The 18,293-nt window shown below is 40.1% G+C and overlaps 1 protein-coding gene across 4 annotated transcripts in view; it reads right to left on the bottom strand.

Moving 5' to 3' along the window:
* The window catches only part of KCNQ1 (potassium voltage-gated channel subfamily Q member 1), a 539,776-nt gene that overhangs the window by 387,680 nt on the left and 133,803 nt on the right, over positions 1 to 18,293 (bottom strand). For all 4 annotated transcript variants that reach the window (XR_013635917.1, XR_013635918.1, XM_073347266.2 and 1 more), the window contains exon 3: positions 2,728 to 2,854. Coding sequence is in view for 2 of the 4 variants with exons in the window: in XM_073347266.2 (XP_073203367.1) it covers positions 2,728 to 2,854 (127 nt within the window). In the remaining 2 variants the exon portion in view is untranslated. The remainder of the gene's footprint in view (positions 1 to 2,727; positions 2,855 to 18,293) is intronic.

Here is an 18,293-nt window from a genome sequence, read left to right as displayed (position 1 = left end):
ACCTGGAAGAGAGTGAAAAGTGTAACTAATAGCTTTTTAGAGGCTTGTAAAATCTAACTAAAATAGCTTTACTATACAGAATATTGGCAGGATGTAAGTTCTGATATCTTGGAGCCTACCCGGGATAGAAACAAGTCCTGCATACCAATAGCAAGTTGGGAATCATCCCCTTCTGATAGCATAAAGCTCTATCTGCTGTGGCAGATAGGCAGTTACCTGTGATATCTTTGTGAGATCTTACTGTATTAAGTTTATGTATCATTGTGGGCCAGAAACTGTATGTAATTCCCTGGGTGAGGATGACCACAGCTCCTCCAGGAACTAAGAAAAGAGGGAGGTGATTAGGCAAATTCACTAAGGTTGTAACACGTCCAGAGAGGAACCACCACCTGGAGAGGCTCACATATATTTATATAGTTTAAAATGGATTTTCCAAGGAGCAACAGACAAAAAGGATTGTGGATTAACCGTCTGAGTTTAAACTGACTGCGGGCATTCCTTCTGATCCAGCAAACGGACTGGACCTTCTGTCCTAAGAGGGGGGCAATCCTTGGGGAAGGTTTGGAAGGAATGACACCTACCTGAGTCCAAAGTTAGAGTTAGGGTGACCTCTGGTAAGCCTTTTAGTATGTGTGTAGGTTCTTTTATTGTTTTCTCTGTAAAACTTTTACCTTAAGAACAAAGGTGCTTGCTTAGAAAGACCTGTGGGGTAACTTGTAACCGTTGGCAATTACACTGTTCATAGCCTTTGGAGAGAAAGCAAAGTGCAAGCAGTCTGTCTTGCTGGGGATATCACAGTGTAGACTTCAGAGTAACAGCCGTGTTAGTCTGTATTCGCAAAAAGAAAAGGAGTACTTGTGGCACCTTTTACCAGCAGGAGAGTGAGTTTGTGTATAGGGGTGGGGGGGATGTGAGAAAACCTGGATTTGTGCAGGAAATAGCCCAACTTGATTGTCATGCACATTGTGTAAAGAGTTGTCACTTTGGATGGGCTATCACCAGCAGGAGAGTGAATTTGTGTGGGGGGGTGGAGGGTGAGAAAACCTGGATTTGTGCTGGAAATGGCCCACCTGATGATCACTTTAGATAAGCTATTACCAGCAGGACAGTGGGGTGGGAGGAGGTATTGGTTCATATTCTCTGTGTATATATAAAGTCTGCTGCAGTTTCCACGATATGCATCTGATGAAGTGAGCTGTAGCTCACGAAAGCTTATGCTCTAATAAATTGGTTAGTCTCTAAGGTGCCACAAGTACTCCTTTTCTTTTTACAGTGTAGACTGGGAACTGTGCTGCCTGGAAAACCCCAGCTCAGAAAAGAGAGAGACATCGGTCTCTACCCAAGAGAGATGACAGCTGAGGAGCCAGGATCCTAGATTGAGTGCCCTAGTTGGATCACGGAAGGGAGAATACAGGGTCAGTTGCCCTGGATTGTGACAACTGGCATATAAAATCCTCACAGTTTGAAAGATATCTATCCTTAAAGTATCTTAAAAGTGTAATTGCTCTAGGGCAGGACACTGTAAAGCTTGGGCTCAGGCAAGCGTAATTTTGGGAAAAAGTACACATTTTGGAAAAAGAAGGAAACAACTGTACAGCATGTTCTTTTTAAAAATGGCCACCGTTTGAAGCTGCTCAGGGATTTGGAATGCTAGTAGTAATTTCAGGAGAGATGGATTAACAGACAGAGCACTGGGGAAGCAGTCAAAGGCGCATGACACTTACAGTCACATATGGAATATAGTTACATAATATAGACATAGAGAGGCTAAGCCACCATGGACAAATGAACAATTCTGTGCTCTTATGAATTACTAGGGTGCAGCATTTTTGTCCATTGCCTATAAAAATTTTGCAGTCATCCCCATGAAGATATGGATGCCCACCAGTATAACTAAACCCCTTTCTCTGTCTTATCTATTTAAATTGTAAATTCTTCAGGGAAAGCACTGTCTATTACTCTTTGTACAGTGTCTAGCAGAGTGGGACCCTGATTTTCTACGGTTCCTAGGCGCTACCATAAGAAATATGATAAATAATAGCAAAAATAACAACTGCAGGGCAAGTATTCTGAAAATCTTTACTAGCTAGAACATTCAAGGAATTAAGAAGGAGATTTTAAAAGCCACATAGGCCAGTTAAACACCCAATTTCCACTGAAAGTCAAAGGCAGCTGGGTGCCTAACTTCCATACGTGCCTTTGGAAAAAAAAACCTCACCCTACGAGCATGAAAATAATAGTTTATAATTACATGTCACCTGCCACACACCAGTGTGCTCTAGGTAGCTCAATCAAAAAGCAGAGCAAACTAACATTAAAATATTAAGATGGACCAAACATATAGAGGTCATTTGGTTTTGTTTAAAAATAGACAGTTGCAGCTATTACGAGATGTGCGCAATGCTGAAGTTATAGAAGCCATTTCGGGAGACAGGCTTATATGCAACTCTGTTATTTCTGGCAAAACTTCAGTTCAACTGCAAAGGAAAGTCTCTTTTCTGGAAAAGAGAATCAAGTTGAAAGATTTTCTTTTTAAAGAAGGAACTAACAATGCCACAGATTCTTCAGAATGTTCAGTTCTGCGCAGATACTAGAGACAAATGTTTTTATTCTAACTTGGCTGGAATCTTTAGGGAAACTCCATTTCTTTTTAAATGTTCAAGGTGTTTATAGGAATGTGGCTTTTTTTTAGTAATTATGACAATTGTTCAAACCATGTATACTTACCAATGATAGAAATAGGCTTCCTAGCAAAACGAAGCCTTCCCCATAATCCAACATATTTACTACGGCATCCTGCTGACCATAAGCGAATCACATACTCCGTTCCAAAAAACACCACTAATACAATTTCCTAGGGGAAACAGACAGGGAACTAGATTAATTTTCTAGTTTACATATTCTCTCTCTTCTTTCAGATGACATTAAGGAACACAGAAAACGAAACGTAAAACTTGGGAAGAAGAAAAATATGCAATATGCCAAGAAGATCCAAACTACAAAACCTCAGGAAAACTGTGTAAGCAATGGGAAATGTATGATAAAGAATAAGTTTAAATACCAGAATGGCATGCTGTTTGGATCTTCTCTATGTGCTAAAACTGAAACCATTCTGCATAAATTTACTTGGCTTCAATAATTCAAACAGAAAGTTGTTTGACAGCCAAAGAAAACAAGCAGACTCTGCATTCACAAGACAAATATTTTGCTAGTATATCTCATTTCCAGAAAAAGTACACTGTACTTTTGCAGTATCATTTGCAGTATCATCTTAGCCAGCCATTTACCCACTCATTTATAGCCTAAGTGCAACCCACACTTTTAAAAGTAGTATTTCTGGTACCAGGTTACAGCTTGATAGTTTCCAGGCAGTTTTAAAACATGGGGTGAAATCCTGTCCCCAGCCCCTAAAGTCAATGGGAGTCTTGAGCAGGGTTAGGTGTTCACCTATGGAACAAAGTGAAGTAAGTGTTGATAACCATGGTCCAAAACTGGGCTAAATTTCTGAGCTTTTGTAAGAAATGTACAAGAATATGGTTCAGGAATTTGGTTAAAACACAGTTCTGTAGCAACTATGCTGCCAGACTGAACATTTAAACGTTTCAGGGGACTGACCCAGGAGTTTCCAAAGTGTACAGTGAATGGAATAGAAGGGTTTAATATCCATCTGCGTCTGTCAGAGAAATAACAATACAAAATTGGAACTTAGTGTGATTTTCTATGCACTTTTATCTGTGTTTTAAATCCTCAGACAGTAGCTTTTTGTCAATTAGCAGGTGAAGGAGTTTTGATTATATTTTTTCAAAGTGACAGAGTTGCAATCCCATATTTCTTTTATTTAAAAGCCACATTCAATTAGTATCTGGTTTCACTGAATAGCCGATCTTAGCTCTACATAGAAATCATCCCCTATTTAGAGCAAAAAGGGAAAATAACCACCTTTAATAGAAGCTGTGGCTTCTAAATGAAAATACCCAGGACCTGGCATGTAACACATTAAAATGTTCATGAGGTATAACAGTTCTAAAATATAATTAAAAGGCGTAGAACAAACTGTTTGGTTTGTTTGAGAGACAAGATGGGTGAGGTAATATTTTTTATTGGACCAAATTCTGTTGGTGAGAGAGACAAGCTGAAGTTGGTCCAATAAAAAATAATACCTCACCCACCTTGCCTCTCTAATATCCTGAGACTGACACGGTGACAACAACACTGCACACACCAATGGTTTGTTGGAGAAGTTTGGTGTCTGAGTAAACTAGAATGACAAAAGCCAAGCAGTTCTTCAGCAATTGAGGATCCCAACTGTTGCTGAAGAGAACAGGGCATGCCACTAATCAACATTTGTCCTCTAAGGCTAAATAATATTACTAGTCTGTGACATCTATGCCTGTATGTCATGATATTGCACCACTGGAGGAGGAGGAGGATGGTGAGAAAAGCGCTGAAGAAAGTGACCACTTTTAGCTTACACACGAGTGTATTTTTAATTAATTAAAATACTTAAGTCGAAATACTGGTCCCACTGATGTCAATCGGAGTATTGCCTTAGAGGCTAAAAGAGCAATAGGGCTACTGAGAAAAAAAAGAGTAATGATTCTTATTAATCATGGGCCCAGTCTGCTGACTTTAATGGAAGTTGGACTGGGCTCTAAAATTCCAGCATTCTGATGATGCATTAAACTCCTCATGTCTGGTAGCTAAGTTGTGCAGGTGCAAGTTAAAGACACTACGACATTTTTCAGAAGGCAGGAGGACATCAGCCAACATTCTTTCTCTTAACGTGATGGGCTCTAATATCCCGGGCTTTCTGTAAGTTGTTGCCAGGTGCATCAGGATAGCTATCACAATTGTCTACAAAGTTACTGTGCTCCTGAGAGGTTTCCAGGTTCAAGAAAATTAAATGATATTGGCTGGGTCCTTGGCTGCTACAAAGATGGAAATAGGCCAACTTACATCAGCTGAGGATCTGGTCCATAGTCTATTATAATGTGTGAAAGGAATAAACAGAAACCTTGGAAGAATTTTATTCAGAAACATTTGTTACAACAACATTTTTTGAAAACCTAATGGACATTCATTTGTAACACAATAGAAAACGATACAATATACTATGCCTAACACAGTAACTTCACATGCAGTATGATTCCCCTTTTGTTTAGCTTAATTAAATACATTTAAACCTACACTGAAATGCAAATGAGAACACGAGCCTGTCTATTAAAATAGTGATTAGTACTAACACAAAACTGTTGTCTATTTTGTTTATGACACTGTACTGATTTATAAAAATATAATCAACAAGCTCTAATATATTAGTACATTTCTGTATTGTAGCAGGCTAATATAGCTTCTTTCATCACTAATATGAAGGAAACTCCCTCAGTGAAAGACAATGACAAATCATTAAGCAGAGAGCTAGCTGCTTCTTTCATACAAAAGAAGTTATTTGAGCAACAAATCTATGGCCTCAACTCATATGTGCTGTGCACACAATAGTGTTCAGACTGCCCAATGGGGATTAACAAAACAAAAAAGAAAAGATTTTCTTGGAAGGAAAAATGGGAAAGTTAAATGTTATGCACAATAACAAATGCAATTTTTGGATCAAAAACTGTAGGATTATCAAGATTATAGTTTCATTATTATAACAAGAAGGGGGAAACCAAAGCCTTGGCTATGTTTTTTTTTTTTTTTTAAATGTGTGTTTTGTGTGTGCAAAATTTGCATTAGAGTTGTGTGGGTTGTTTTTTGTTTTTTTGTTGTTTTTTTTTAAGACTCTCCATGGTTCATTGGATAACAGGAACACTGGCAAGTATGCAAATGTGGGCTGTCCCAAAGACAATGAAACAGACATGTAGTCAATGGTTACTGTCATCCAGTTCTTTGCGTGACATGCAGACAAGCTTAGAGAACATTGATTGTTCTATAGACTCCTGTGACTGGAGGGAACGACCAGTCGGCTTACACCAAGACACATTTTTCACTCCTGACATTTTGATAAAGGCTTATTGACCTAAATGAGACCCAAGTTATTCAGGGAACATCAGGGGTGAAAGTGCACAAGCTGTTCTTCATGGTCATACACAAAAACTCCAGGTATCCATTAGCAACTGGCAAATTCCCCCTCCCCTACCCGTGGCGGTGTGACAGACAAAAGTGTTTTTAATATCTTGCCTTGTATAAGCCTAATAAGTAATCTAGTGGGGGAGGAGGAGACGGATGAATTTTTGTCACTACATTTATACGTTAGTTGCCCGATAAGTTGCAGACAGGAGTGAGAAAAGTTACTGATATTTAAAATAACTCAGGACAGTCATTACAAAGACAAATTTAGCTGTCCTCATGAACTACTGGAATAGTCCCTTCACAATCCCTCAGTAGCTGAGGTTTTGGTGATTTTTACGGTAATTTTCTAAAATAATATGCGCTATTTTACAAAAGCCAAATGAGCAAATGCTGGGGGCTTGATGCTCATCTCACACTGTTGTCAATCAGGTGTCAAACCAATGAAACAAAGAGTTACACTTGTATGAAACAGGACCGTAGTTCACATCTCACACCTGAGACTTTTAATAAATCTGAGTTACACTAGGGATGAATTTGGCCCATTATTTATTGAAAATACTTTTTCTGGCTGCTTGGTTAGCACACGTCCACTGAATGCATTGTCTAGAAAAGGCCAATGTGTTTCAGCCAATGTGACCCATAAACCAGCAATAATGGAACAAGAATACAAGAAGATCTCAAACAAAACCAGCAGAGTGAAAGAAAACAAGGGAGGAGGAAAAAAAATGGAAGGGTAAGGGGTAGGATGAACATGGAAGACGAGAAAGAATGGTTGATTTGGAAGAAGAGACTTTTTGCTGCAAACACAAGGCACTGCATTATGGAATGGAGTTGGGAGTGCCTGCTGAACCATTGCAGCTGTAATTATTATGGCTCTCCTTCCACATGAAGGGGAAACCATTGTAGATTATAGCATATCAGCCTGACCTGACCTGGAGACTTCATTACAGATGTACCATTAAAATGACACAGGCAATGCTTGCAAAATGACTGAGAAAGCACCTGCATGCATTTGGATGCATAGTCTTGGGCAGGCCCAGCCACTGTTTCATGTAACTTTTTCCACCTAGTATAGACAGTCCCCTCATTGTTCTCTTAAGGAATGCAGGTTTTTCCCTTGAAGTTGCACTATGTTAGCTGAAATATATAGAATGCAGCAAGATCAGATAGCCTAGGCAAACAGGTAAGCACACAGACTTGGAGACAAAGTCAACAAGAAGGTAAAAGTCCTGACTTGACTGTAGCAGAGATTTTAAAAAAAAGAAAAAAGAAAATTATGTTTTCCTCATACTCAGAATGCATATTGAGAAACTGAAAGTGCCAAAAACTGCTATATAATATGTAGGAGGTTTCAATTTAATTCTTGTTTTTTCAAATATCTTACACTAAATCTTTACAAGTTAAAAACAATTTTTTTAAAAAACGTTAAAAGCCAAAATATTTTAGCTTCTCTTGCAGAGCCTTTATCTTTACTTTAGAAAGTTTAAGTGTTCTTTGCCAAAATTCCTTATCTAGCATATTTGGCACTGACTGATGTGGGTTAAACTAATAGCAATGGAAAACATTAAAAACAGGGTAATCGTATCACGCTTCTATCTTCAGAGTTCCATAAATTAGTCCTAAGTTACTGGACATCAGTAAAGCCTTTTATAAATGTTTTTAATTAGAATGAAATAATATTTACACAGACCTACTCATGTTTTGAATAAGTGAAGCTTATGATGAAAGAGAGTTGGAAAAGCTGACTGTTTTGCCTTTCTATTTTCCTTTTAATCACAACTGGGAGCATAGTACAATAACTCTGGGGCCCACGAAGATCCTGCTGGTATGTATTTTTAGACTGGAATTTTCAAAAGGAAACAGACAATCAAATCTTATTGAATTTCAATAGGAGTTGGGCACCTAACTCCCTTAGGCACCTTTGAAAACCTGAGCCTTGATATCCTTAGTTTTCTTCTCACTAGCTTAATCCAAATCCCAGTGAAGGCAATGGGAGTTTCTCCACTGACTTCAAAAGACACTGGATCAGGCCTCAGGTGTGTCAGTTCTGAGGCATAACTTTTCATGTCAAGGCACATTCTCTGAGAACCTGTGTTTCTGACTGCAGTTTTCACATACATTCATCTTTGGCAAGCCTCTCCTATTAATACAGTGTATTCTGCAACAAAATCCAAAAGGTTAAAGATGAGATTCAGCAGGAATTTGCACACACAAATGACACCAAGCCTTCACATTTAGTTTATGGTACTTATTTTAGTTTGGAGTTACTCAGTTAATCATAAGCGACATCTTCCCCTCCCCACCCCACCCCCCCGACACACAGAATGTTCTATTAACTTGCCTTTAAAACTGGAGTATTTGGCAAGCAAGAGGAAGCTTCAACCTCCTCATGTCTGCCAAAATGATAAAATAACTCCTTTCTGTATATTTCAGGAACATGTACTCCAGGGCTTCATAAAAGTCCCTGGAAGAAATTCATACAGGGCTCTATCCCGCAGAAGAGGGTGGAGCAGTATGGCTCCAATCCAGGAAAGTACCTAAGGGCGCACACAACTTAAATCCCACTGAATTCAACAGCACTACTCACATACGTAACTTTAAGCACATGCTTAAGTGCTTTTGTTGGATAAATGCCAGTGTGCGCTCAGCACCTTGCTGGTTTCAGTTCACAGTATTTCAAAGACACAGGGGTGAAATCCTGGCCTCAGTGAAGTTAATGACAGAGCTCCCATTGATTTCTATTGGGCAGGATTTCAACCCCAGAATGTGTGTGTGTATTTTACCCCTCTCTCTATTCCGCACACACACGCACCCCTTTCTTAGTATAGACAATATGTTATTACAGAATCACAGAAATGTAGGGCTGGAAGGGACCTCAAGAAGCCACTTCTGACAGGTGTTTGTCCAACCTGTTTATAAAAACTTCCAATGATGGGGATTCCACCCCCTCCCTTGGAAGCATATTCCAGTGCTTAACTATCCTTATAGTTAGAAAGTTTTTCTTAATATCTAACCTAAATCTCCCTTGCTGCAGATCCAGAGTGGAAAGGAAGAGTCAGTCAGAAACCATTAAAGATTCAGGGTAAGCCCTGCAGTCTATATTTTTTTCTATAGGAAACTTTGCACCGTTAACAAGGTTTACACAGAGGCTAACCATTTTCCCATAACTGATTCTTTTTGCCCTATCTGCTGCCTCATCTTATGGTATTTATTCAACAGCCTTCCTCATGCATTTTCATAAAAAGCTGATTCACCTCCTCCTCATCCTGCATTGTACACTTCATAAATCTTCCCTCTCTTTCACAATGGACATCCAATTTATTAAATGTGCCATTCCTTTCAGAAAGGAAAAAAAACCACCCACCATTATCTGGCTTACCCAAACTCCAGCATCACCATTTATAAGGAAGGATCTGTCCATTATCAGCCTAAATATTATAACTTACCCTGCAAGAGCTTCATTTTATGCACTAAGAGTGAAATATGAAGATAGATCTTAAAAGTATCAGTTAAGGGCCAAATTCTGGCCCCTACTGTGTACAAACACCTAGTCTGGCAAAAACAGCAGAAAGATCATTAGAAATCAGTAGTTTCAAATATACTAATTAATGTGGGGCTTTTGTGTTTGAAGCCAGGTTAAGGAGGTAAACAGAATTCAGTGCAGGCTTCATTTTAAACAGGGCTGGTCGAAAATTTGAAAAGAGTTTTCATGAAAAATTTAAAAATATGTTTTATTCCATGGGTTTCAAAAAGGAACAATTTTTTATTTGTGAATTTTTTTTTCAAAAACTGTTAATTTTCACTTTTGCCTCTTCTCTGTCCCTTTTTTCCCCTTTTCCATTTTATGACTAAAAGAGGGGAAAGAAAATAGGAAATACAGAGGAAAAAGGGGAAGAAGGAAAAAATGAAATCTTGAATATTTTCATTTTTCACTTTTCATTAAAGCAATGGAAAATTTCAAATACAATGGTTTTTGAGAAAAATGCTATTTTTCAATAGATGAATTTTTCATTTTGCAAATTTTGAACAGCTCTAATTTTAAATAATTGCTAGGGATTTTTGGTACATTTTGTATATGCACATCTATTGAATTATCTGCAGATTTAAGGCAGTAAGGGGGGATATTTTGAATGTGCCATGTAGAAAATTTAGGGCCGGATTTCTCCTTCTGTAGAAAACTTGCAAGATGGGGCCCTATAGGGGAGGAAATCTCCATTAAGTTCTTTTCCCTTGAATAGATATCTCCCTGGTTATCCCTTTGAAGAGACAAGGTTGGTCCCCTCCCTCTTCTCCCTATAAAAATAGACTGTGGGAGAGCAGGAACTTCCACACATAAGCTCTGTGGTTCTGCAGCAGACATGATCTCTGCAGCTCAGGTCCTATATCCTTCAAGGACGACTTGACTAGAATGGTGCTGCCAGGAAGTCCCCAGACCTCTGATGTCTTCAGGACCCTTCTCCAACTTAAAAAAGGAACCCTGCATGGAAGGGGGAGCATGGAAAAGTATTATAGCCACAGGACATCCTTCTTCACCTTGAGCTCCAGAGCAGGAAGTGGAATGTGTATTTCCCACACACTCCCTTAGCCTTACTCCAGGCCTGCTCACTCTGGCCTGTGCACCCTCCACAGAGGACAAGAAAAGGGTGCTAGCTGAAGCCCTCCCTTTAGCATTTTAGGGGATCCTCCACATGTAGATAAGTTTGGTTAAGGTGCTAGCCTGGTTTCTAGGAGACCAGGGTTCAATTCCGTCCTCCACTACAGACATCCTTCATGACTTCGGGCAAATCACTTAATCTCTCTGTGCCTCAGATCCCCATCAGTAAAATGTGCGTGACAGCAGTTCCCTATCTGAAGAGGGTATTGAGAGATGCTCAGACACTGCTGTAATGAAGGCCGTATAGTTACCATGCCTGGATGGATAGATGGATGTAGGGGATACCAGCAGGCCCAAAAATACTTGCCTCCCTCCAAATGGGTATGCTAAGCAACTTGGTTCCACAGAACTACGGTCCATGCTACAATTAAAAAATTATGTTAACAATGACTATGTTGAAGAGTGGTTCTTCCTAGCAAAGTTCTAGCATGATTTCCCTACTTGGTGAGGACAGGGATATTTTTCTCAGATAACGAAGGGATAAAGCTGTGCTATAGATGCATCTGGGGAGTTGTCCTCAAGCAGAACAAACCCCCTGTCTATGTTGGTCAAACTATTTCATCCACATCTTAGGACTGATTACTACTCAAGTCAAGCAAAACCAATGACACATGAACATATAAGACAGACACCATACAGCAGCTGTGCTTGGAATTATTGGTTGTTTGGGATGAAATTAAACAACAACCAAAAAGGAACATTTATCCTAGAATTCATTACAATTAATTGTCATTAAGTTTTCTGGTTAGACCTCACTCATGGTTTTGTTATAAGCCTCAGGCAACACAAGTCACACTGTTTCCCGGTTTACCTCTGCTCACAAAGGGAAGTAGACTTTTCCAGGCCTATGCCTGACACAGTGTACTATCCCTTGTACACTGGCTTAGGTATGCTAGCCAATGCATCGGGATAGTCCCTGTCCACTTGCACAGGGGGAAGGAGGACACATAGCAGATGCTGCTCTCCTTCCCACAGTTGGGAGGAGGGGGGTAAGGAGGTGCCTTATGCCCTTGCACAGCCACTAAACTGGGCCAAAATCTGACCCTACATTTTTAAATTTAAAGAGGAAAAAGTCTACATTTCCCCCTCACACTAGATTACTGGTTTGTCATTTCAACATTTACCTTTAGTTTGATTAAATTTATGGTACTCTAACATGATGAGCAGCAGAGGTAATTATGGAAGTGTCTGTCACAGCTCCATAGTTAAGGCATTGAGTATTACACTTAAAGCACGTTGTGTGTGCATATATATATCTAAATTTTAGTTAATCAGTTGATAGTCTGCCACAAACTCCCCTCAAAATTAATTTAACAGGGTTTGAATCTGCAGAATACCAAATGGTTTGAAACCTTGCTGAAGGCCTGTAAAATAAAAGGAGTAAAATATTGAGCTGGGGACATGGCTCTCAGCATCTCTCTTAAGTTTTGTACAGCATCATTACAGATGTTAACTAAATCTGCAGATGATACTAAAGAGAGAGGAGTTGCAAACATCAATGGTGACTGAAAAATAAGACAAAGAACGAAAAGTTATTAGAAAAATGAGTAGAAAATGAAATTAGACAAATGCAGGTTAATATGTCAAAGGAAAAATCACTATTCAACAGGAGGAAGAAGTTTGGGAAGCAGTAGCACTGGAAGAGAATGAAGGGTGATATAGTGGACAGAAAATTAGCCCTCAGTTTGCAGAACTATAAAGCAGCAAAAAGGTAGATGCAATCTGGTCTTCTTGCATATAGGTAGGGCCCTACCAAATTCATGACTGTGAAAAACGTGTCATGGACCATGAAATCTGGTCTCCCCCGTGAAATCTGGTCTTTTGTATACTTTTACTTTATACTATACAGATTCCATGGGGGAGGCCAGCATTTCTCAAATTGGGGGTCCTGACCCAAAAGTAATTTGCGGGGGGTTGCAAGGTTATTTTAGGAGCGTCGTGGTATTGTCACCCTTACTTCTGCGCTGCCTTCAGAACTGGGTGGCCAGAGAGCAGTGGCTGTTGACCAGGCTCCCAGTTTTGAAGGCAGTGCCCCTCTAGCAGCAGCACAGAAGTAAGGGTGGCGACACCATACCATACATGCCACCCTTACTTCTGCGCTGCTGCCTGCAGAGTTGGGTTAAGCCACAACACCGTGAAATTTCAGATTTAAATATCTGAAATAATGAAATTTACGGTTTTTAAAATCCTATAACCATGAAATTGACCAAAATGTACCGTGAATTTGGTAGGGCCCTACATATAGGCATCAGGCCACAGGATATGTAGGTATTGTCCCTCTCTACTGTGTAGGGCAGGAGTGCAGATCATGACCAGAGCCTCCTGAGGGTTTGCTAGGAAATGCCGTGGGTCCATGGTACTCCTCAGTGTCACATTTCCAGCCCCAATGCAGCCCCTGAAGAAAGTAAACACGGCTTCTGGTTCCTTGTGCTGTGGAGAGCTAGGCCAGGCCCCAGCTCCGCTCTTGCACCTCTTTGCAAGTAGGTGGCAGGAAGAACTGAGATCAAGATAGCTCCTAGTACCCACCACCATTTCTTCTCCAAATGAAGGACAGGAGGGAACAGTGGGCCTGGAGCTGCTGGAGAAGAATGTTGTTGGGGATGAATGAGTTTGAGGGTGGGTAGAAGAGGCAGATGACCAGAGGAGATTTGGGGGATTAAGGGTGGGGAAAAAAACCTAAGGGGGTGGGAAATTAGATAGAAAAGGACACATTGAAAGGGAGGGGAAGGGACTGCTCTTCTATACTTCATCTAGCACAACGGAGCTACAATCTCAAATGGGGCATCTAGGCGTTAACATAATAAAAAACCCAGCAACAACTTCGGACTTGGCCTGTGAGACACTGAGAGCCTTCAACTCCTACTGACTTCAGTGGGAGCGGAGGGTACTCAGCACCTTGCAGGACTGAGCCCTTAAAACACTGGGGTGCAAAGGGAGAGAACACATCACTGTATGGGGAGGGGAGAGCTATGCCAAAAGAGGGAGAGACAAGGAAAGAGAAGCACCACCACTGAAAACAGGATGGGAGAGGGAAAAAGAGATACAGCAGAAAGAGAGAAGTGCAGCAATGGGAAAGGGGAAATAAGAACAAAAGAAGCAATGGCATTTCAGTAATTACCCCAGGGCCTGGCAGCAGGTGCCTCCAGCCTGCACTGAAGTCTGTGCTGCCACAACTCCACTGCTATTGGTATTTCTGTTCAGTAGATTGAAGCTACCACCAGTGTATGTGAGGCAATCACAGCTCCAACTGCAGGGTAGACATACCGCCAGTGTGTGTAGGTATACACCCCCACCCCACCCACCCACACACAGAGTTTCCTTTCCTCTAGTAAAGTTCAGCTGACTTGGCTGCTAACATCCCAGCAAGTTTCTCACTACCACTGGAATGAAACAGATTGCACCAGAAATAGCTGATATTAAAATTGATTAGACAGATTTGATCCTCCGTCTCCTGCCCCCAAATCCCACGCAAATAATTCATCCCTTCCCCTAATAATTCTTTGGTATTATTTAGGCTGCTCAGAAACTCTCACTCAGAGCAATGTGTATCTGCCATTTTTGGCATAAAAAAATGCCAAGTAGCACCTCAGTTTCTGCAACAGACCCCAGCAAGTTGACGGGGAAGAAAATCCATCTTTATTTCAGTTACTGAAAAGGACCTGCCTGCATGAATTCTAAGATAGATAAGGGAAGAGGTCTCTAGAGTCAAGACGTTTTAGAGCCACTGATATAAGTCTCTGGTGCAACAAGCCAAGACAATATCTGTACTCAGCTTTGAGCACCAAACAGCAGTAGCATTGACAGATTTGGGGGTGGAGTTCAAAGAAGATATATGAAGAAAAATTAAAAGGTTCTACGTGTATAATTCACCTAAAGGTTTGTCTACACGGCACAGTAATCCATACCACAGAAGGGATTTCTAAAGCGCGCTAGCGTGCTGCCCATTAATTGGTCAGTGCAGACCCTACTGGAGGGCAAACTAAAAGTTCTCTAGTGTTCTATAATGTAGTGCTGTTTGAAACAATGCTATATTAAAATGCACTAGGGAACTTTTAGTTGGCACCAGCAGGGTTTATATGGACCAATTAGTATGCACTTTAGAAATCCCTCTCCCTACCCAGTAGTGCACATTGCTGCTCAGTGTAGACAAGAAATCTGGAAGACGGCAAGCCCTAAGAGATGCCTAAGATGGACTGACATCATAATAGTCTATGTAGTACTGAAGGCAGTAAACCCAAAGGAGGGAGAGGATTTATTTAGCACACTGTAAGGAAAAATAATATTATTAGCCTGTGGAATGGTCTACCAAGGAAGTGGTGGAAGCTCCATCACTGTGACATTAAAAACTAGACCAGATGTAACACTAGTAAATGTGCTGTTGGGAACAGTCCTACACTGGCAGTGGATAAAATAGGTCACCTACCAGGTCCTTTCCCTTTCTATCCTCTATTTTTAATCAGACAGGAATTTGCACTATTACTGGCCAAAGGATTTTATTTTTCATAGTAGTATTTAATACCTGCACACTTTGGTTACCAATTCAGATTTTTATACTTCAGCAGCATCTCCTCTCTCATCATCCTGTATTGTGTGAGGCTAGATGGCAACTCATATTTTGAGGCAAAATAAATTTTGAAAATGAGATGACTCCAACAATGAGGTTGGTCACCAATAGCAGGATGTGATTTAAACAGATTATCAGCTAACACAGAGCTAGATTTCTATCCCAAGTAATGACAATATTCTTCAATAAAAATTTAGCTACTATTAAATTTCAAATGGATTGATTTTTATTTCAACCATCACCAGATTTCTGCCAAAGGAGAAAGTGAATTTTGAATAGGTTCTTTTTCAGAATCCGCAGAAGGGGAGGTGAGAGAACACTGTTAAGCTTTTAAACAAAAATGCAACGTGATCAGAAGTCAGGCATTCTTTTTACACATGTGGGCAATCACTGGTCAGTTATTGGTATCGCACTCCCGGATGATAAGAGTTCATGCACCATATTTCTATTTGACATTTCCATAAACACAACTTGCTTGTGCCTCAACATACTTGAATTCTCTCCCAGGTCTACTCCAGGGAATATGCATCATGCTCTTCCACACAGCTGCAATAACAGTCACACACTAAACCTGTAGTCCAGGCACTTAATACACCTCACAGGAAAACACATGTGCTAGTTTAAGCTAATAAAAAACCCTCCCAAATGCCATATGTGCAGAGCCCATTCAGTCAACATTTTAATGTTGCTTCTAAAGTTTGTGAAGGAGGAGAGGAGAATTATTTGACATACAAATAAACCTCACTGAAGGCAACAAAGTCAGCATTGCAGCTAAGTGGCAAATAAGCTTCACATACTGAAGGCAAATAGCTTCCTTCTCACTCTGATTTACCGGGTGAGTTCCAGTCAGTAACAGTAAAATGATTGCGGCTATCATTCAGCGCATCAGGATGGTTAATTTATACCAGTCAAAGCACACGACTTACCCAGTACACATTCTCCCTAGAGCTTTGATAATGTTCCAAACAGACCAAACTACACTTCCATTTCCAAAATGAAGATTTTGGCCAGATCTCTCTGAAGTTATATACCCCATTAACCAAACTACCGTTACGTGCAAAGACTTATATTTTTAGTCAGATTCATGTTTCTATCAGTCTCAGGTCCAACATAAATAAATAGTGCAACAGAGGCAGCTCTTTGCAGAATTCAGAGTTACGGAATGAGTATGCTAGTTTTGTGGAACTCCCTTAATTCACAATCACATTTTCCCCCTTCCAAACAAAGGACAAATGCACCATTCATTGCTGGAAAAAAAGTTCCCTGAAAACCCTGTGGCCTCTCTCAATGACAGTTGGAGAGACTTCCAAGATAACATATGCCTCAAGAAAATACCAGGTCTTAAATGGAATGAATTTATAATAAATGCCAAATAAATGCCAAGATTCGTCAGAGAGATCAACAACCCCTTATCAACAAAGTTATCCAGAAAATGTGATGAAAATACCTGGCACGTGTGTTAAGAATGAAGCCAGAGCATCTGCTATGGCAGGCGTGCATTGGGTAGCTGGAGGAATACATAAAAAGGGCTGAACAAAAGAACCTCTCTGTCAAAAATTACTCGGAGATGGAAAAATTATGGGATTTAGCAGAGGATATGCAAAGAGTGGCCTACGACAGATATGCCTTAAGCGACGTTAGAAGACACCGGAATTATTCAGATTCAGAAGTTTTCATTAGAGTCTCAAAATCACTGCTATTACTGGGATAACAGAAACAGCAGTGATGTTGTCGAACTATACTAATCTGTTGTGCCATTAAATTATAGCGGTGCAATGGTACCTCTATATTACTGCATTATTATTAAGTTTGGGTTCAGTTTTTCACTTAAAGCAGGGATTCCCTCTTTGTTTTAATGTGTATCTTCCCCAAATGTATAGTATGTCTTCTGTATGGAATAGCTGAATCCTCTGGGGATTTTAAACTAAATCTGTTACTTAGTTTAGGAGTTAAATTTCAGAAGAGTGGGACCTTTAAGGAATTTCCAATGTCTGACCTTTTTCCAAAACCCTTTTGCAATGAAATGGATGGATTATTAGCCTTCAAACTTTATATCCAGTTAAAACTCATTGCCAGTTCCTTTGGAGCGTATATTTAAAGATACTAGTTTATAATTAAGCACATTTATTATTTTTTGCCTCTCTCTGTACATTATATTCACAATTTTCCTTTACTCAAAACCAGTCACTGTTCCCATAATTTACTATTTGTTATTTGTAATGTCCAGGAGCCCCACTCATGGAGCAGGACCTCAGTGTGCTAGGTGATGTACAAACACAGAACAAAAAGATGGCCCCTGCCCCAAAGAGCTTACCAATCTAAGTAGGGGGGTTGAAGCCACGCATACTCTCACTAAAGATACTACTACTACACAAGTAGGGGAGTGTAGGATTGTGCCCCTACTAAAGACGGTCACTGTTTCCAATTGTTTTGAGTAAAACTGAAGCCACAGGCTACCCTCAAGAAAGATGACTGCCTATTCTCTAATGCCCACCATCATACTTCTCAACCTTCAAACCAAATTTGTGACAAAAACAATGAAAATGTGAGACAAATGACTGAAATATGGATCTCGTGTATGTTGTATTGTATCATATATGACACATATGTGCAGGCCTTTGTAACTTGAGCTAATTATCCTTTACAGAAAGCCACTAGAATTAGGTGGTTGGGCATCAGGGCTTCTTGGATTAATTCCCAGGTCTGGGATGAGAATGTAGTCCAGTAGTTAGAATGGGGCAACACAGTCAGAGAGCCCCTGTTTTCCATTCTTGACTCTGGGAGAGGAGTACAGTATGTCTAGTGGTTACAGACAGCATTGCCAAGCACATCGATTTGGCAATTTCTTTCTCAGTGGATAACAGTAGGATCTGACATATTTAGGGCATGGGCTCTATTTTCAACTCTGCTAAAAACAACCTTGTTGAAGGGCCTTAATTACAATTTCTGCTTTCCCACAAACATGTAATACACTGCATACTTACCTTGTACACAAATATCAATTGC

Source organism: Lepidochelys kempii, chromosome 6 (genome assembly GCF_965140285.1).
Source record: "Lepidochelys kempii isolate rLepKem1 chromosome 6, rLepKem1.hap1, whole genome shotgun sequence".
Classification (NCBI taxonomy): domain Eukaryota; kingdom Metazoa; phylum Chordata; order Testudines; family Cheloniidae; genus Lepidochelys; species Lepidochelys kempii.
This window is presented reverse-complemented; position numbering and strand designations above follow the sequence as displayed.